General features: G+C 42.4%; 1 protein-coding gene across 1 annotated transcript; it reads right to left on the bottom strand.

Moving 5' to 3' along the window:
* Positions 1-11,231: 11,231 nt before the first annotated feature.
* Positions 11,232-21,001, bottom strand: nfil3-5 (nuclear factor, interleukin 3 regulated, member 5). The gene is made up of 2 exons (XM_073475600.1): positions 20,728-21,001; positions 11,232-15,257 (listed from the first exon to the last, which is right to left on the bottom strand). Exon 2 carries the CDS (start codon positions 14,702-14,704, stop codon positions 12,839-12,841), a length of 1,866 nt encoding a protein of 621 aa, XP_073331701.1. The 5' UTR covers positions 14,705-15,257; positions 20,728-21,001; the 3' UTR covers positions 11,232-12,838.

The following is a 21,001-nucleotide window of genomic DNA, read 5'->3' as shown; positions in this document are numbered from 1 at the left end:
GTGCTGCACTTCTTTAGAACTGTGTCCAACTTCCCCCTCCCATTCAAAAGTTTCTGAACCCACTGCTGTTAACAGTGTCACACACACACACACACACACACCACACACACACACACACACACACACACACACACACACAGTGACACACTTATACATTTAGTCTAAATCCCTCCATGCAGACAGCTGTGATCGAAGTCATGCGTCACTAACTCCACCCCATTGTGTCAGTACTGTACATCAGTTGCATGTCTCCTGTTCACTCAACTGAGAGTAATAACCAACGACTAATCACATATTAGTGTCTCTCTCTGTGTGTGTGTGTGTGTGTGTGTGTGTGTGTGTGTGTGTGTGTGTGTGTGTGTGTGTTTTCTTTCATGTGAGGCAGAGGTCACTGTGTGCATGTGTCTACAGTAAATGTATGCGATTGAGCAAGCTAATGATAAGCATGTGTGTGTGTGTGTGTGTGTGTGTGTATATGCTTGTGGAGTCATGCAAAGATATACAGTGCAGTAGGTCAGTGGGTGAAGATCTGCTCATACACTCTTGTAAACATACAGTTGTGTGTGTGTGTGTGTGCGTGTGCGTGTGCGTGTGCGTGTGTCCTATGGTGGTTGTACACTTGCAGGTCTGTGGTGTAACAGTAGACAGATGGGAGGAATGGCCGAGACTAATCTAAAGGGGTTAATCCACTTAATAACCACCACGTAGGACTGCAGGTTACCTCACCGCAGCTCCAACATGTTGTTTGTCCGTCAGTTTGCTGGAGCTCCAATAATGTGGGCTTACAGGGGAAATGCCGACCGTGCAATATTCTTGATGAAGCAGCATCAGCTGTTGGTACTGTATCTGCAGCAGAGCATCAACTTCATAGAGATTTGTATCATGAAGGATAAGTTCAGTTTGATTTCTTAGGATCTGTCTTGATAAAATACTCACAAGCCCATATGTACATGTTTGTAATCAGTTGTCCTCTCCATACTGGCCCCGAGAGATCCCTTCCTAATGTGATTTCTGTCTAAAAATGCATTATAAAATGTATCTGAAGTTAATATGAGGCTGCGTCATTCTGCATTAGCAAAATCAAGTGGCTACCCTCCAAATTTACAGGCCTTTTAGTACAAAATCACCTCTTTGTGATTGCCTTGCTTGGCAGCAGACTGGAGGGATAGTAAAACAAAAATGGCATTTATTTCTAAAAAGAGCATAACTGGAAGCTACCCACTTGTCCTGGCAAACCCAGACTGAAAGCTATGGTTGTGGAAAACAGCCACAACACATTAACTGTATGTAATTGATTGTTAAAAATATCTTTGCTCTGCTCAGGAAGCTGACCCCTCTCTCCTGTGTGACAGTAACCCACCATCTATCCCAAACTTGCCCATGTTTTTTGCTGACTGGTACTTACATATTTACGTATGAAAGTTAATTATGTTATTATGTGATTAACCAAAACTATGATCTTTCCCTAAACCCAATAAAATACAAGATTTTTGTGCCTAAACATATATTGTCCCTATGCAGACAAGTAATGACAATTGTAGTCGGACACATTCACCAAAACAGTTTTCTAGTTTCTGGGTTTATGGCCCATTGAACAAGTGCAGGGGAATGTTCTGCTGTAATACTGCAAGTGGCCACTGGCTAAAATTGGAAGCAAGTCTGAGCAGCACCACTATATCTGGGTCAATAACAGGGCCAAAACTTGTGAAACGACTGTTTCACAATGTCAACAATGTGATGTTTTTAAAGCCATATAAGTAAGCCCCTTTTTTATCATCAGGCTTCATACTGTATTATCGTTGGCAACAGACAAAGGTTACCTGCAGACTACTGACGCCTGTTAGCTTAGCTAAAATGAGGACTGTGGATTTTGTTCCCCATATTTTACATTGGAGTTGGCTAGCAAGAGATTTTTACACATGCAGCGTCAACAGAAGGATGATTAGTGGGCAATAACTCATTCAGTGTACATTCAGCCATGTGAGGATTGTACAAGCAGCAGCTTGGAGCCAAAAATAAGTGTGCTGTAGTATTTTTTCGTATGATACGTTTTAGGTCACTGGGAGGTCAGAGGTCATCTTCACAATTACCTAGCTAGCTAACATTTAGCTAGATGCAAGCTTGATGACTCATTTCAAACAAAAAATATACAACCCTTTAATTGCAAACTTGACAGCTTAAGTTAAAAAATGTCATTAATGAAGGGTGGCGGGTGTTTCACTTGACATAAAAACAATAAACTACATCAGCAGCAAGAGTCCACGAGTGTCCCTACTGATCCATTAAAGAGCTGAGAGCCAAAAAGATGAAATAATCTAAATTACCATAACATACTACAACAAAAGCAATACTCCACTTAAATATGGCACACACCCTGGCAGCTGTGTGGTTGTTTTTATTTAGGAGTTTTAATGGCCTATTTCGGATCAGTAGACCATTTACAAATGCTTTATTCATAATGAACAAGTTTTTATTAGAAACAACATATAAACCCTTATTGCCTCACTGTGAAGTGTTACCAGAGCGTCTCATAAAGGCGGGCAGTGCTTCCTCTCTGTGTTTAATTAACTTTATTGATCTCCAGTGATGTTCCAGTTCAAATATTTATGGAACAATGTGGCAGCTTGGATTTGAAACTGCCCCCTTACCTATAATGTGTTCAAAGGCTGTTAGTGTTCCTCTGATGTCAGTAAAATGTTTGCACTGTACACACACAGCTCACAAATATGAATCGTTTTCTGGGAAAGTAGAGGAGAGAGATTCATAACACCTGAGTCAGAGGTCTCCAACAGCTACGTGGGAAACTTTGGAGTCTGGACTGAATCTACATGATTATGTCACGTAGCTCTTCTTTGGTTGTGTTAAGAAATGTGAATACTTTACTGAACATTGCATAAAAAATATGATTAAAAAACATTTAGATAGGAGAAGAACAGTTTTAACCATACAGACAATCTGTATGGTAAATATGTAGCTGGAGCCGGCAGCTGATCAGCTTAGTCTACCACAAAGACTGGGAACAGAGGGTAAACAGCTATCCTGGCTCTGTCCAAGGAAAACAAAATCTGCCTCCCAGCACCTCTTCAACTTACCAGTTAACATGCTACATCTTGTTTGTTAGTTCTTACAAAGAATTAAGTGTACAAAAGAAGCAGTGTGACTTTTGCAATCAGTCATGACTGTTTCTTGACAACCCGAGTCTTGTTATCACAGTGAGGTTGCCAAGCAGAAACTCTAGCAGCAGAACCAGTCTTTATGCTGAGCCCAAACTAACCAGCTGCTAACTGCAGCTTCATATTCTCATACAAGCGTGAGAGTGATATCAATCTTATCATAAAGAAAGCAAATGAGGTACAACACAAAATGTCGAACTATTCTTTTTAAAATTTTAAAGCAATGATATGCAAGAATTTTTATTTTTTTACGATTGGGTTAATAAGGTTTCGTATTGCAATTCACTGATACACCACTGTTGTATGTAAGCAGCTACACACAGCTGTGGTTCTACTTCAGAGCATGGATATCTGACCCGAACCTGTTGGGACCCATCAGGCTGGGCCGGATTCAGACAAGAATTTTGAAATTATGATTATTATATGCTTAATTAATGTCTTTTTATTATATCTTTTTGCATAGAAAATTTTTTTTTTTCACAGTAATCTAAGCGGTACGTGTCAATTTTAATAATAATTTAATGCTAAACTCACAACTTCACTGCTTTTGCCTGGCTCTGCTCACATTCACCATCACTTTCTGCCACTCGCTCTCTCTCACTTGCTCAACCACAAACGTGGTATGGCACACACCTTTTATTTTCACCTTTTCATCAATAGGGTAATAGAAATGCAACGGTAGCAGGTAACTCATCATCCCTATGCTCATTCACTTTTTTTAGAGGCTACAGATTACATCCAGCTCTTGGCACAGAAGCTTACAGAGAGTCGTTGCATTCAAGATGACGCACTGTCTCATCAGTCACATTGGTGTAAACTGTCAGGTTTTTAGAACACTGTGACCACCACATTACAAGTAGGTGCAAGATTCAACTCTTCCAGTCGCAAATCTTTTGTCTGAACAGGGGTTTCACTCCGCCAGGCTGAAGTTGGGCTTAAGCCGGGCTTGAGTCAGGTTTGAGTTGGGTTCAGACATAAAAAACAGAACACCTGTCAAGTTCGGGTCGAGCTCGCTCACTACTCTCTCGGACTCTGCCTGGTTCGGACTGAAAACTACAGCCCGAGTCGCACTCTGTTCTGCTGCCCATTCCTGGAATCATCCTCCTGTGCTAGCAGTGTAAACATTAACAATCTGCTGATGCTCCAAGCAGAAGTTAGCAGTTTCTATAGCAACAAGTAAAGCCTTTTGTCCATCAGAAAAAATCACAGAGAGTTGATGCAAAGCAGCCAGAGGACAATTTCTCCATAAAATATGATCCAGCTTCAGTGACATAGATGGTGGTCATGTAATGCTGTAAAGCGCTATTGACTCGCCCAACATCGTGCAAGTGTTATTTTCGTGTTATTTTAAGGTAATATTGTTACATAATGTTGCTTTGACTTTCCAATTATTCAGAATAAATAAATACTTTAATCCCTTGAAGCTGTCGTGCAGAACAGGTGAAGGTTCAGCAGGCTAACAAATTCATCCGGCAGATGATGGATTGTAAAAGTCAAATGCCAAAAGGGTACATAAGAACTCACACACACACACACACACACACACACACACACACGAACAGGCTACTTCCTGTAGCACAAGGGCACAAGATGTGGTAATGGGACCCAAGGGTGGTTTAGCATTGCATAACATGGAGCTGATTCATCTCTCTCGCACACACGCGCGCACACGCAGTTATTCCTACTGGCCTACTTTCATTTCAAAAGTGCACAACTTTCTTGTGGCCTATTTTTACGTTGTGATGTAAATGCATTGCTGTGGGTGTGTCCTAGTGTGTTACTGAAGTTGGCGGCCCTTAAATCATTGTCTTACACACACATCTGTGGCAGTGCACACACACACACAGACATCCACTGACCTATTTTACAGTGCTGTGTGAGACAGAGGCAGCAGGGATTGAATGGGTCATGGCAGGCAACATAACTCTCTCCTGAGCCGCAGCCAACCAAGCATGTTCAACAGAGGAGTCGTTTTTCCCCCTCGCTCTGTTTTCTCTCTCAGGCTTCCTGCAGGCGTGTTCCCAATCTGAGCTCCATTTGTGGTGGTGGAAATAAAATACACAGCTTTTATTATTTGTACAGATACAACCCTGCCCAATGGTAGTAGATATACTTTTATTCATCACTGGAGTTTTGGCTTGATTTGGTCATTTTGAGATTATGAAACATGCACTGCAAAATTATTACGGTGTTTTAAATAAGACAAAAAGTGATAAAAGTAATCTAGATGATTACAATAATTATCACAGGAAATTAAGGATGAAATTCAAAGGATGTACCTCGGGTTTAAAGATAGCACTAATAAATCTCACTGAGGAGTCCAGTCATGCTGCAGTGTTTAGCAAATGTTTAATAATTGATTAACTGCATTCCAGAGTTATTTATTCTTTGACTGGAAAACTTCTCAGTGACCATTATGCATGTGTTTAAAACCTGTGTGGGATAGTATCAGCCTATTTCATCACCATCAGCCTTATCTTTGTTGCTTTTTCTGATTTTTTTTTTTTTTCAACAAATGCATCACAACAGGTCTCTGTCCTGACGGGTCCCAATCAAATCCAAACTTTCAAAATGTTTTTATTTTTTATTTGATATGATCAACTTAGAGAACAGTGAGAAACATTTTGTTTTAACATCAGCGGACATGAAAACCATATCATTTATTAGGATTGGATAGTGAAAAGAAAACATTTATCAGATACTCACTAAGTTAATGATATGACAAAACCTGAGCACATTGGGCAGATTGAAACTTTGCACAAGATGTCATTCTTTTCAGTTAAGGGAATATGGGTTCCTCGTTCCTCGTATATTTGCATCTTAATACAATACAAAACTGTAAAATATGTGTCTGCTTTTCGGGCCATCATTAAGGGTACAAGGTTAATTTATTCATTTATTAATTTTTCAAAAAAGCAAGGGTTTAAAAAACTAAACTGTGTTTGAGTCTGGCTACATGTATTTTTAGAAAATGCAGTGTGTAATGATGAACTGAGGAGTCTCACAGCCTTTGGGAAGAAGCTGCTCCGTGGTCTGGTAGTACAGCAGCGGATACTTCTGTATCTTTTGTCAGATGGCAGCAGGGTGAACAGACTGTCCATCAGAAAAAAATCACAGAGCTGATGCAAAGCAGCTAGAGGACAATTTCTCCATAAAATATGATCCAGTTTCAGTGACATAGATGGTGGTGATGTAATGCTGTAAAGCGTTATTGACTCACCTAAATAACATCATGCAAGAGGAGGCGTTCGGGGCGCAAAGCGAGAATGAAAGAGGCACCCTTCTCCTCATTGCAAGTCAGTGTACCATCAAAATGATTTTGAAGCATTTGAAGAATTTTATTTTAAGGTAATATTGTTGCATAATGTTGCTTTGACTTTCCAATTATTTGTTATATAGTAATTAATAGTAGTAGTAATATTAGTAATAATTAGTAATACTATTATTAGAAGTAATAATAGTAATATTATATAGTATATCATTATATACAGTATTGTGTGGCTGGGGTGTTGTCTTTTAGTATCCTTTGGGCTCTGTGCAGGTACATCACTTCACCGATATCACTGATATCTCTGTAGATGTTTAGGCATTCAGATTCATTGACAATATCTTTCCGTCTCACCAGATTTGTTTGTTAGTACAGGATTAAAGGGGCACTACGTAGATTTGGTGAAGAGTCAAACTCAGAATTTTAATGTTTACAATACTAATGAGGTAAAAATACAAACTCTAGCCCCTTTTAGTTAGAAAATGCGCCACATTTGCAGCCAGGTAAAGGCTGCAATCTGCCGTCTTGTCTATGTGAAACGGAGGTGTAATATTCCTCCTCTTCAAAAAAGCCGCCACTGGGGTAGGTGTAAACATGTGACGTGACGTGAAGCACGAAGTTGGGCGTGAACAGTGACGAGTGATCTGGTTATTGACGATTCTCTCGGCTGTGATGGTTAGCATCTCCCGGATCTCAGCGGCTTTCCAGTTGCTCATCTTGACGTCCGCGGATGAAGTGGTGAACTGACTGCTGTGATCAGCTGTTTCCTGCTTTTAAAACTCCCGGCTGTGGGTCACACAACAGTGCACGTCATCGACACCTCCGCCCATGTCATGCAATTGCCAGCACATCGATGCCTTGGATTTACATAGCAATGGAGGTGGCAAAAAGTGTACCCTCCGAGGCGTCATATTGGCAGACCAAAACAGATCCCCAATATACCGCGGTCTGTCTAAATTCGCGGACCTAGCCGCAAAAAGGACAGCCAAATTGGCGGGTTGCTGTCCAGTATAAAAACTGCTTCTGAATAAACAGGCTGTTCTCAGAGGAAAATAAGGTCCCCAGAACACTGTTTGAAGCTAGAAAGGTGGCAGGGTCCGCCAATTATAAAGTTAATAGTAAAACAGCATGAAATTGTGTTGTCCTTTATATCAAAAATCATTCAAAGATCTCTCTCTTCTGATTACAATTTCTTCCCCAAAACTACAAAGTGCACCTTTAAAAAAACAATTAAATATTTTTCAGCTATATTCTAATACACAACCACTATCAGTTTATTCAGTCATGAAAACGAAGATTTCTTTCTAAACTGTTTATTTAGTTTGTTTAGGCATAAAAATTCAGTTAATGAAGATCTTTCTTTTCTGATTAAAATTTCTTCCCCAAAAACTACAAAGTGCACCTTTAAGCTCAACAGTGGTGGAAAACTCTGTGGTGACTCTAGAGTCTGTTGGGGCTCAAGGCAAAAACTCCCCACAAAAAACACAAAAACAATAGGAAATCCAAACCTTTTTTTTAATTTCCAATGTTCAAATTAGTAATAGTAGTAATATTTGTATATGAATAACATTAAAACCAGAACAATTAAACCCTAAATTAATAAATAAACAGCTTTAATGTTGAAAGCTGGGTCAGTTTTGTCTCATTGCACAATCAAGCTGCCAATGCTTGCCTTCTCCCAGATTTCTGCAGTGAGTGACGGTGTTTGACATCTGCTCAGCATGGAATAAACTCTGCATCCTATTGCTGAACAACTGGCTGAAATGACTCACACCTGAAAAACAGAGGTGTGAACACATAACTACGCAGTCCAACACGCTCCTCAGCTACATCCTCGTTACCCCATCACTGCCTCTCCCTGTGCTGCTGACCTACATACTGCAGCATCCCGGTTACATAACCAGCCAGGGTTGTTGATCACCGCAGGCAGCGCAGGGCCAACACCCCCTTCTCTCACACACGCTCACATACGCACACAACCACTACTCGCTACGAACGCACCAGCTTTCATTAGCTTCCTCACATTGTAGGAAGTTAAAAATCCACTGCTGGGCTCACACCTGAGAGACAGGTGGATTTTTAAAAACAGCTGGTTACATCACAAGTCACTGTCCTCCTCAAAAGTACAAATTTCTGCACACCAAAAATATCTCCTCAATCAATTTTCATAAAGTGGATGAACTAAATTTAGAAGAGACTTGAATCTTTGATAAGAGGTCACTAAAACTCGACAGCAACCCATAAAAAGTGTAAGAATGATGAAAATGATCATATAAAAACGTCATGCAGCTTTCCAACAGATAAATCTGTTAGCTTTGGATGATTAATCACTTTGTTTGTGTAGTTCTTCTTTTTTTTATAAATGTCAGCTTGATGCAAACTGATACGTTGATGTAACCTGTGTGTGTGTGTGTGTGTGTGTGTGTGTGTGTGTGTGTGTGTGTGTGTGTGTGTGTGTGTGTGTGTGTGTGTGTGTCTGTCCTACTGACCTGCCCCCTCAGGCAGCAACAAGAAAGAGCCTCTCTCTGACTAGTTTGCTCAAGTTTACACAGTAGAGGCATGTGACGTAACCCTCCCTCCCTTCCTCTTTCCTTCCTCCTCTCTCTCTCAGCCCTTCACTCTGAATAACCCCCCTCTCTCTCTCTCTCCCCCTCCTCTCCTATCCCTCCTTGCTGACCTACTTTTACGCTACTGGCCCGTTTTCACAAGCCTCCGCACAATACAAAGCAGCTTTTACAGCTCAAAGATGGGTAGGAAAAAACGGGGGGGGGGGTGAGTGAGGGAGAGAACAAGAGATACCGAGGAGAAGGGGAGGAGGGGTGAGGAAAGGATAGTGCACTACAAGGCACTGCGGTTTTCTCAGGAATGTCACCTTGTTATAGCTGGCTGGTGGGCGGCATGGAGGGCAGAAGTGAGAACACATTAGGAGTTTCATATTTCTGATGAAAATCAGTCAGTCTGTCTGTGGTCAGCTGCTTCCACACTGGTACACCCTTCCTCTATCAACCTGAAACTGAGATGAAGAACAAGCCAGTGTTTCTCTATTGGGGAAGTGCTGTTGATGCATTTCATTTGCCTCCACAAGTGATTTTTTTGTTGACGTTTTCAGACCTGCTGTCCCGGGATTCTCGAGAATTTGGGTGTTTCCGTAAAATTGCAACACCTCAGTATCTGATAGGCTGTCACTCCTTTAATGGCTCTTATGTAACCACTTTTCAGTGGCACGCTCACCCCATGCCAACTTGTTGTTCCCATCAGCTATTGGTCCATTAAAGGCAGGGTCAGATGGAGGCTGCCACACACTCTGTACTCAAAGTCTGACGCAGTTCTCTCTCAAGACAGTTGCGTAACTTGTTTTTGCTTGTTGCGCTCTGATACATTCTGGGATTCATCTCTCTTCGATTGTCCAACTAAAGCACATCTGTTTAAGTAATGGGCCGTGGCATTGAGTAATACTGGACAACGTTAGAAACAGAGAACTAAATATGTAGCCTTGCCTGTGTGTAACCACTAAATGACGTAACACCACTGAATACATGTTTTAAATGCTTTGTTCGCGACTGTTTTAATCAACTCCCTGATGCTCTTAAGTAACACTTTCAAATATGAATTTTAAAAAGCCCCTGTTTTCTTGTGCTTTTTATTAATTAGTATTATTTTGTTTGTTTTCGGTCAGTTCAGGGCTGCTGAACAAGGTGTAAATACCACATTTACATATTTTCACCTTGTGAATTTGTTGCAAATGTTTTAGCAAACCTTTGCTTATTGCACATTAAGAAGATACGTAGCATCTGAGCATCAGAGTTGTGTTTCTGCCTTCTTGTCAAATTTAAGTCCAATGTGCACTTTCCTTTTAGCTTGGTTTTGGTCCCAACCAACTCATCATGGAAGTGTCTCTTTAGCTGCTAAATACTCCACTATACTTGATAGCTAGTGGCTAACTTTGTCTGATGTTCGGTGCTGGGCAGGTCGTGGTCTTTTAGCTGGATGAGAGTAGTGAGAGTGAACCAAAGCAGGAAAGTTGCGGGCCATAAAACCAAAACAATGAGCTGAAAGAGGCTAAAAATGCTCCAGAGCTGAGAAGAACTGTTGAGTTAGTGATAACTTTCTGTGGGTTCGATTTAACTTTGACTCCTTTCACATCGCTTATCATAGTAACATCATGGTAAACCATTGTTAGTATAAATATTGATTACTGTACTTTAAATGTTCTACTAATGCATTTATTTGCCTCATGCAAAGCTCTTAAAATAAACCCCTGTGCCTCTGCCATGCTCACAACCAATTAATTTTTATTATTATCATTAATCAAGTCCCTTACTGTTTGAGCTAACCACTCAACCTTGAGTTTTAAAAAATATTTTATCCACTGAATATTTTACCCTTGTGAGCAGACAGCCTTGCTGTAAAATATGAGGTGTACTTTGTAGTGTTCATTGTGACCGTCAGTATAAATATATTACATGAATCCTCAGCCTGAGGTTAAGTTTAGCCAACAGACTCCCTCTTGTACTGCAGTAACACAGAGCCTGTGGGTTGTTCAGATTTTTTTCATTTTAGTGAATCCCTGCCAGGAAGCAGCATTAAGTGATGACGTGGTGAACCAGTGAAGTTTTTCTGGCTGTGTCGGCTCACGCTGAGCTGTACTGGCAGACTGGGATGTTGCTGTCTGTGAGGTGTGAATCAGCAAGTTGGCCTTCTGCTAGAAAAAGGCTGACCAGGATATGTCTGCGTGATTGTGTCACATGCACTTCATTAGAGCGACTCAAAGAGTTCAGAAGAGACGTACGTGAATTCAACAACCTTTTATTTTTTTTCCCCCATTTTGAATCTTTCACAATCAAAAAAAATGAGTGTTTTGTAACCATTTTGCATATCCACATGAAGTATAGAAATACATAATCACTTCTGGACAAGCCTTATTCCATTTTTTTCTTCTTTTTTTTCATTTTTTGGAAAGTCTTTCGGCAAACAACAAAGGTTATACGTTAACACAGAGTACAAATGGAAACTGGGGCAAAGGGCAGCATGGGTAAATACACAGCACAACCAGGAAGAGCATAGAGCAAAATGACACAACAGGATGACAGAAAAATACACATAATAATAGCCAAAATAATAACGGAATATAATAGAAAATAACAATATTAATAAAATAATAATAAAATATGACAGCAGTATACAAGAGATAGAGCGACAACTTTACATTTATACATAGTGGCCAGAGGCAGGCACCAGGAAGTGAAACAGTTAAACTTGTACAGACGGTATGATCTAGCAAAAACAACTCAGTGCGGAGGTGAGTGGGATCGTTAAGACATTGGCCAAAGTGGGGACGAGGGACAACACAATAAAGAGGCACCTTATGAAGAGAGAGCAGCTTTGCTGGTTTGGAGAGCAATTTTATTTATTAGACAGACAGTTTGTGTCTGGAAATGAAGATGTATTGATTTTTGTTGAACGGCTGGCGAACAAGGTTTGCCTTGTGCTTGTGTCAGGTTTTGCCAACAGCAATGTGTGACTGCATAGCCTTGACTGATATGCGTATAACTGGCCTAGACTGTTTTGACAGCTTTGAGTGTCAAAAGAGCTCAGATCACCTGAATGAGGCCCCCGATCTGATCCATAAATCCGAAAAAAGGGTACCTTTGTTTCTAACAAGTTGTGGCTCATACTTTTAGTTCTTAAAAAAAATCTTCTTTGAGGCATTTTCTAGACAAAAAGGACTGTACAAGGTGTCTCAACAGGAACAAACTCACTAAGTTGAAGTCTACGACTTCTGCTTCCCACTGCTTTATTTTTTGTTGTTTTCGCCACATTTTTCTTCGTAAAATATATACTCCATATATGCAAATTTATATGTCACAGTAATATACAATCTAAGTGCTTCAGAAGTGAAGAGGGTTGTGTGCAGATGTTAAGAGGATGAAAGGTACTGATGTGGTCAGAGGGAGAAAGAATGTAACTCTTTGCCAAAAAGGAGACGCTAAGGGAAGGATGTGTACTCTTTGGTAAAAGGAATGTTCCCATAATGCCACAATAGACGCTGGCCAGCCACCAAGGCAGTTGGTACAAAATGAATAATTGAATAATGTTTGAATTTCCCACAAAGGAAATATCCCAGACTCCAGCTCTGGAGAGTTTCATTCTGTCCCCTCCCTCATAAGTGATCTATTATTTTCATTAGAGGGATAGGTGGGAGGTAGGAGTAAAGAGAGTAAAGGGATGGGGAACAGGTGACACAGTGAAACTTTATGGTGAAATCACATCCTAACAACAGTTCACACAGATCACTGGCTACTTCTGTCTTGTAAGGTGGCGATGTGAATCATAATTGTCTGTCCATTGTAGATGACAAAGAGGTGACAGGAAAATGCTGCGCTGCCGCTATATGTCCTTAATCTCGCCTCTTACTGCGGCCACCTCTGCCGCTGCTGGATCCCCTCTTCCCTCCCTCCTTTTTAGCCTCCGCCCTCTCATTCACCTGAGGCTTGACCTCTTCTGCATACCCAGTCTCATTCTCCATGTCTTTGCTCTCGCCGTTGGTCTGGGCGCTGTGAGGGTTGCTGGGTAGAGCTAAGTAAGGGTGTTGAGGCAAATTAGGAGAGGGGGACATGGAGGAGTTGACTGGTCTCTCCAACTGCCCTCCTGCCGCCCCATTGGACAAAGCTCTGTACTTGAGGCGCAGCTTGTGGGGCAGGGCAGTGCCTTTGACCTCAGGTTGTAACTCACTATATGAGCCAGCAGGTCCTGCAGCCTTCTGGTGGTAGCTGCTGATATCTGAGGAGGACGAGGAGGGGGACTCATCATCTGTGGAGCCCTCCTTGTCAGAGCTACGAGGGTCCCCATCACTGGATGAGGTGTCCTTAGTGGAAGAGTTCTCCTGGTAAAAACCGTCAGCCCGGGGGCCTCCCTCGTAGGTGAGCACTGGGGGCTCTTCGTCCAGTGTGTTGAGGTAGCTGTTGTGCTGTGGGAAGGACGACTTGCCCTCCTCAGTGTTATTGATCAGATCAGGGGCAAAGGGGTTCTGGTGGCTTTCTGCATGCTGAACACTGCTTTCCTGACCCTGATAGCTGTAGTTCCCATGATGGTTCTCACGCTGTTGTTGGGCATCGGATTTGTACCTTTGCTGCAGCTCCTCTGCCAACTCAGCATGACCATTAGTGTATTCATACTGAGGTGAGTCCATTGTCTTTGTCCTCTCTAGCTTCTCAGCGACCTCTGTGATGGTCACTGAGCAGTCAGAGAACTTGGAGGTTGAGATGTTCTGGCCTTGCAGCAGTCTGCCCTGCTGGGACTGCTGGTCCTCCGGCCTCTGGTTCTCCATGGGATAACAGCCGCTGCTGGAGCGGTACAAGATAACACTCCTCTGTGCGGAGGTGGCCTGAGGAGCGGGACTGGATGCCTCCATGTGGCATTGCTGCTGCTGTTGGGGGTGCTGGTAGTCCATGGCGCTTTCAGCCAATGAGGTGTTCTGCTGGTGAGTTGAAACCAAAGCAGTGTGGTTGCCATGATAAGCCCCATTTGGCATTCCATTGGTCATCCTGTTAGCGACCCCATTGGAAATCCCGTTGCTTTCCAACCTGGCCATCTCCATACTTGAGGGCTCCTTCTTTATGCTGTAGCCCATGGGTTCGGGGCTGTCTCTGGAGGAGCCATCAGACATGTCAGAGACGGAGCCCCGGGGAGAGTAACCGTGAAGCATGGTGTGGCGTTCGCCACGGCCTGACTGTTCAGTTTCAGAGGAGTCAGAATTCAACATCACCTGGGATGCACTGGAGTAGCCGCTGCTTGAGAGGTAGGCGTTTGGGGTGCCATTGGTGCTGCTCCCGGTGATCGCAGCATTGGTAGCAGCAGCGCTGTTGGTGATTTGTTGACTCTTCTCCATGTAGGAGGCTGTGCTGATGAGGCCAAAACGCAACTTGAGTTGAAGAAGCTCAGTTTTAAGACGAACGTTCTCGTCATTCAGCGCCATGACCCGGTTCTCAAGCACCATGTCATTGAGGCGACGCTTTTCCCTTGAACGCTTTGCTGCTTCATTGTTCTTCCTCCGTTTTTCCCAATAACAGGCATCTTTCTTCTCATCAGAAATAAACTCTCTCTTGCGACGGCATGCCGCATTGGGCTTGGACCCTTTGGGCTGGCGGCTGACCCGCGCTCCAGCTTCAGGAGTAGGGGATGGGAGGCTGTAGTTAGAAAAAGTATCTACCTCCATGGCATTTTTGTTGCTGGTGGATGGGATGTGTATACTCAGACTTTCCATTTTTTTCCCAGCTGGGGGCCAGAGTGTAACTCTAGCAAAGGGCAAAGGGGGGGAGGGAAAAGACCAAAACTATATGAGCCTTCTGTTTTGTTACTGAGGAGTTTGACCTATGTCGCAGGATCAGCAAAAACTTCTTGATGAGGTATTTGTGCTCCTCGAAGGGACAGCCTCATTGATTTCTGTTACTAAACTTTCAAGATTAAAATTTTCAAGTGTCCAAATTAGCCAAGAAGATTAAAAAGAGGTGGAACTCCACAAAAACCTCAGACATTGAAGTAGTGTTCTGAACAAAGAACCTAAAAAAAGAAACAAGTTTGTTTCTTGAGCGAAGAGTCTTCCAGCTATCTTGGTAAATAGTTCAAAGCGGTCTCTGGAGTCTCCCTCGAGGTGATTTTGAGTTTCTCGCAGTCTTCCTCAATCTTGAGCAGAGATGTGATGCCTGTCAGGCCGCTGCCCTGCTTCTCTCAGTGTCTCACAGAGGATGTAGGTCAGTACGTCTACTTCGGGGCTCCCTGAGGATCCAGCTTCGGTGCTGCGGTTTGCTGACCACTAACTGTTAAGAAGACAGGGAGAGAGAGAAAGAGAGTTAGATTATCTTGAAAACCATTGCAGTCCATTGTGGCATATACATGTATAATATTTCAGTCAAGTCAAATAAGATTTGTGAACTGTAGCACAAGCATTAATGTGGGTCTCCTGAGTGTAGTAACTAAGGCTCCAGATCAATATACAGTCTGTTGATCACAATTCAACCTGTGCCAGAAATCTGTGACATAACCCCGCAAAGTTACGTAATGTTTGTCTCTCTTATCTCTGTCTCCTTGGCTTCACAGAGAAAAGGAGGATGGATGCAGAGCGTGAATAGCTGCACGCACCAGGAGTACATTGGGGCTGTGGCTGGGATTAAACATGCTGTAAATGCTGCTGCTGCTGCTGCTACTGCAGAGCTCTTGCGTAAGACCAGGGCGCTGTCATAGGCACATAATGAGGACTGAGGCAGGCTGACCTAGTATTGGCTCTGTAGAGACTGACAGATAGGGGGCTGAGAGGGGCAGAGAATGATCGGGGATAAACTTGATGTATATTACTGTAATTATAATATGATGTGTGATGAAAAAAAATGTGTAATTATAATTTATTTTTCTACATATTATTTTTCTTAAATGTATCAATGTGGACTAAAATGAGTGAATACTGGAGGGAATTGAAAGTAATACATCAAACTCATTGAGGAGTGGCAGAAATGGGAGTGGACTGTGTGTGTGTGTGTGTGTGTGTGTGTGTGTGTCCATGGGGGAGGGGGGATTTCCGTCACGACTGCAATGTCTCAGTTTCTCTGGTAGCCGTCACATTGTCTGAAATTACACAACACTTCCCTATGCAGTGTTAATGCTACAGGAAGCCTTGCACGTCCAGCAAGTCTTGCACCACGAAGTTAACAACAGTGCAGAGTGCAGCTTGGACGGATGTTGACGGCGTTATGTAATAACTAGATCTGCTGTTGTTTTACGCCTGAGTCCTCTGGTTCTCTCACTGCACAGCATTACACAGTTGATATGCAGTAATTAATAACACATCATTACACTGAGCCCCGGAGTCCACTGCAAACATGAAAACATGTTTTTATGACACACACACAGGGAATGAAATAATCTAGGTCAGTGTGCCTATGGGTAACAATGACTCCTCTGGTGTCTATTTTCATTTTGCAACACTGGAATTAAATGTAGCTCAAATATTAACTTCATCACTTGCTTGTTTGTATTTACCTCATCTTTCCTTTGTTTTTCTTATTTTTTCAGGGCTCCCAGTTTCTATATGAATATTGGAAACTGGAATCACTGAACCACAATTAATTTTTTGGATACTAAGTTGTGTACAGAAATTTAACTTGAATCATAAATCCTAAATTTTAAGCTTTTATACAGCTTGAAACTGAAATCAAACAAGAAGCAACAGTAACATTGAGAATTTAAGAGAACCGGATACATGCAGAATATTTCCTGCATCTTTTCATTCTAAACCTTAAAAAAACATTGTTGGAAAATGTTGGTATTATTACAGTATATATCAGTTATTTCAGAAACAGCAGCTCCTAATCCAGATTTATGTTCCCATATTCTGTCTGTATAGTGGTGGCTGTAGTATGAGACCAGACAAGGCGCGAGCAGAGAAAGCAGATCTGAACAAAGAAGCTCCGCTGACTGTTCCCATTACTAAAACTGTGATGGCAAGAGGGCACAAAAACACACTCACATCCCAAGTAGAGTAGAATAAAAGTGCTCTGGTTGAACAAAATTGACATACATCAACCTTCTTTCACTGTGCTGCAGCGTATTGTTCCCATATCAGAAACCACTTATTTCACACTGTAGAGCCAATGCGACCTAACTATTTAATCTAACGTGCACCTTCTCCAAACTGGTTACGGCATTTCTCTGCTTTCCCCAGAGTCGATGACCCTGTTACATTATCTTACATAAAAAAAACGAGGTTGTGACCTTGTGAAACAGCTTTAATTTTGCTTTGAATAATAAACCATTTAATTACTCATGTCTGTTATGTTGTAATTCAGGGGTAAGTCTAGATATGCTGCACGCTGTTCTCCAAATTTAATTTTCCCTTCAGTGCCAAAACAAGGATTTTACCATCCCCTTTTCTCAAGGAACTGAAGTAAAGCTGCGCCGAACAGAAAAGGATTTGGACTCAACCACCAACAGATGTGGAAAAATGTGGGGTCAGCCTGCCCCCCTCTCCCCCACCCCTGAATAATTTTCATAAAGACTTGCAGGGGAGGGGGGGGCACGAAACAAAGGCGGGCGGGCGGGAAGGAAGCACGCATACGTCTGCGCTGTCCCACTGACCTAGAAACGACGCTAAGCAGTAAACACTCCTCCTGTCTTTGACGGTGCGCCATAAAATAGGTCAGTAGGACTGCAAGGGAGGGAGGGCAGGAGAGGGAAAAGAGAGTATTAGAGTGCACTCTAAAAATAGAGCGACAGAAAGAGGTGAGGGAGGGAGGAAGCAGAGGGGGGATAGGGTGACAGGAGGAATTCAGTTGGTGGAAATGAGAGGAATTTTACAGAATCTGCAGCAATAAAAGAGACGAACCTGAAGACGTCATCTGCCTCAAAAATCAGATTATGAAAACCCCAGTGACTTTCACGCAACATTAACCTGTGTTCGCTCTATAAAACCTGATGACACCTTTTGCTGCACGTAACAATATGTAACAGCAGCAGATGAAAAACAATAGTGGGAGATGGGGAGATGGCATTGACGTCAGAGCACACACCCATCTCTGCAGCCACATCCACACATAACAGGCTCTCTCTCAGGACTGCAAGGGGAGGGGCTGCTGTTTTTGCTCGTAACGTACGTGCTCTGAATTTTTCTTGTCGCGAAGCAAAGCTTGTGTAACGCATGCATATTACATAGCAGCAGAAGCTACAGGTTAGTGGCTGTGAATGTCCTGCAATCTTCCCATTCACTATCCTATCAGTGCATGTTGTGCTCTGAATAAAAACAAAGACTAAAGCTAAATTTAAATAAAAAAAGAGATATGGGACATGACACATTGTTCAATTGGCTCTCCGAGGAGGGAGTGATTGAATGATTCACTGTAGCTCCTGTATCCGTTTGTTGTCAGGGTTTTTGGCTTTTGAAAACACGACTCTGAAGTCTGAACTAGTTCCCAGGCACATGCCGCTCAGGGAGGAATGTTTCACCTCTGACCTCCTCTGAGGCAAGTGTGAGTAAAACGCATGGCATCCTTTTCCCCTCCTCCATTTTTTAAGTGATCCAACACCACACACGTGGAGGGGCCCCAGCTAGGAGTCTCCATTTTGTCCCACGGCTTTTGTGTCAAGAAACAAAACTAGGAGACAGGAATCCAGACATTCCAGGTCAGTTACTGAGACCTATGGCTGAGCGCCATTTACCACTTCCTCTAAGTAATAATTGACTAAAACACTTAGACTTTTACTAATAATTACTGACAGAATACTTGAGCTTTACAGAGAAATGCTCATTATTCAGCGAAGGTTGCAAATGTGGTGAAAAGTAAATTGAATATTTGTTTCCAAATAAATAAGCATGACCTTATCATGTAATATGCAAATCTGTATATGCTTACACAATTGCATAATATTTTGTTTAGTGTTTTAAACCTTACTGGGTCAACTGCTGACATGTGACCTACATCTTTTCCAATTCAATCTGATTACTTGCAACACGTTCACATCTTTACTTAAAAGTCAAAGGTTTTAATTACTTAAAGTCAGCAGATTAACAACGTAAAAAAAACAAAAACAAAACAAACACTAAAGTAGGAAACTGGTGAAGAGTAGCTGTAGTTGCTAAAGTCTGCATGAATCTGTTGTCTCGCTATTACTCAGAGTATCAGACAGAGTGGTTAAAGTAGTCCACAGCCTGCCCTGTACACCTCATGTGTTTCCTTGCCCAGATACAGGTCTGACCTATATTCGCAGAGCTGGCTGGGACGGAGCAATGCAGATGGCTGTGAAACCAGACCAGCTGGCAGCAGGCGGACTAAAAGCTCACCAGGACTCTGCCTGCCTTTCACCAGACAGGGGTTTCCATGCATTGCATCACATCCTGGCTATTCATTTGTTATTCTTATTTCATAACAAACTCACGCCAAGATCTTGGAGAGTTTTGTACCAAACAACAAAAAAAAAAGATTCTTGTGTCTGTTTCAACCTTGTTCTGCTTTTTTTGTTCCGTGTTTTCTCTTGGAGGAGAAAAACCTGAGCGATTTTAAAAATAGCTCACTGCACTGAGCAGCTGTGTTACATCACTGATGAATGCATTTCTAAAATACATTTCCCACCCATTCAGACTTGCTGTATATATTTCTGCTTTTAGAAATAAGGATTTGGTATTAATCTGGGTATGAAGCGCAGGGTGTGAACGGGAATCAATTACAGGCCGTTCTGTCCCAGGAGAGAGCTGCTGTTTATTGCTTCTCCCTGCTGCGTGCTGGTTATGTCATACCCTCCAACTCCCTCACAGCAAAGCTCTGTGCTTTACTTAACACATCCTACCAGTAAAAACAAGATCCAGCCAGTGACTCACTTTGAATGAAAACCAGACATTTTGTGACTTTTGCCTTTTTCTTTTATCCTTTGAACTTGAACTATCCATAATTACGAGAGTGATGTAACCTGGGAACAGGAGCAAATACTGTGCACATCAGGAGAAAAGGACTTTTTGTATAAACATAACCATGAATAAAACAGTTTGTTTGTTTCAGCAGATTTCTGATGCATTATTTTTTATTATATATATAAAATATTAACACAGGGTATATAACCAATTTTTTTTTTTTCATATATTCGCTTTTTAAATGTCTCATATCCTCCTCTCTGATCTACCTGTATTGAAAATGTGGCATTAGTAATATATGAATAACAGAAGCCATGTTTTAATCCAGTCTGTTTGCATCAGCTGGACAGCCACAAACATGAATTCATAGCTACGCAACTAAGGTGATCTAGTGACCTACATACAGCCAACATACACCTACAGTCAGTAGCATGCCACGTGCAGAAGCTAACATAGTACAGTGTGTGTCTGCATTAACCAGACAACACAGGGCAGCAGCTGCCAGCAGTCCCTGGAAAACACCACCATGAGGGAAATAACCTCGCCTTGACATTGAGCACATAACGTGGGATACGACCGGCCCCGTTTTTTTCCCGTCTGGCTACATGTTTCTACTAAACGTCAAAGCGACAAACGCAACAAAACTAGCTTAAAAACTAGCTTATTAGCCCCGCGAGCGCTGCCTTTAATGTGACAAAAAGCCGCAAAACGTCTCAAAGTCACGGCCGCGCGGATCTCCGGAGAGTCGCCATGTGAACAATAACCGGCCATAAGCATCATGCCCTCACCTCAACACACACAGAGACACTTGTATATTACAGCACAGCGAGTAAAGAACATAATGTGCTACAAATAGACAAAGACAAAGACAGAAAAGCAGCTCAGTCACAACATACCTTTCCATGTCCTGGAGGAGGGGAAAAAAAGATTCAGGCTTCCCCGACACAAAAGCTGTCTCGCTCCCGTTTCCTCCTTTCCTTGTCCTTTGAGAAGAAACCTCCCGAAAAAGCGAAAAGTTTTCGTCTGCCGGTCGTGTCGGTGCTCTGCTCAGTTGTGGGTGAGTCAGTGGGTCGGGTGGATGCTGTTTCTGTCTCTTGGCTGGCGCTGCCTGTGTGTAGTGCGGTGTCGGACACTTTGCTCCAGTTTCTCCGGCTCCCTTTCTAGAAATAT

This window comes from Pagrus major, chromosome 1, assembly GCF_040436345.1.
Source record: "Pagrus major chromosome 1, Pma_NU_1.0".
Classification (NCBI taxonomy): Eukaryota; Metazoa; Chordata; class Actinopteri; order Spariformes; family Sparidae; genus Pagrus; species Pagrus major.
Note: the sequence above shows the minus strand (reverse complement) of the source record. Positions and strands in the feature narration are given on the sequence as shown.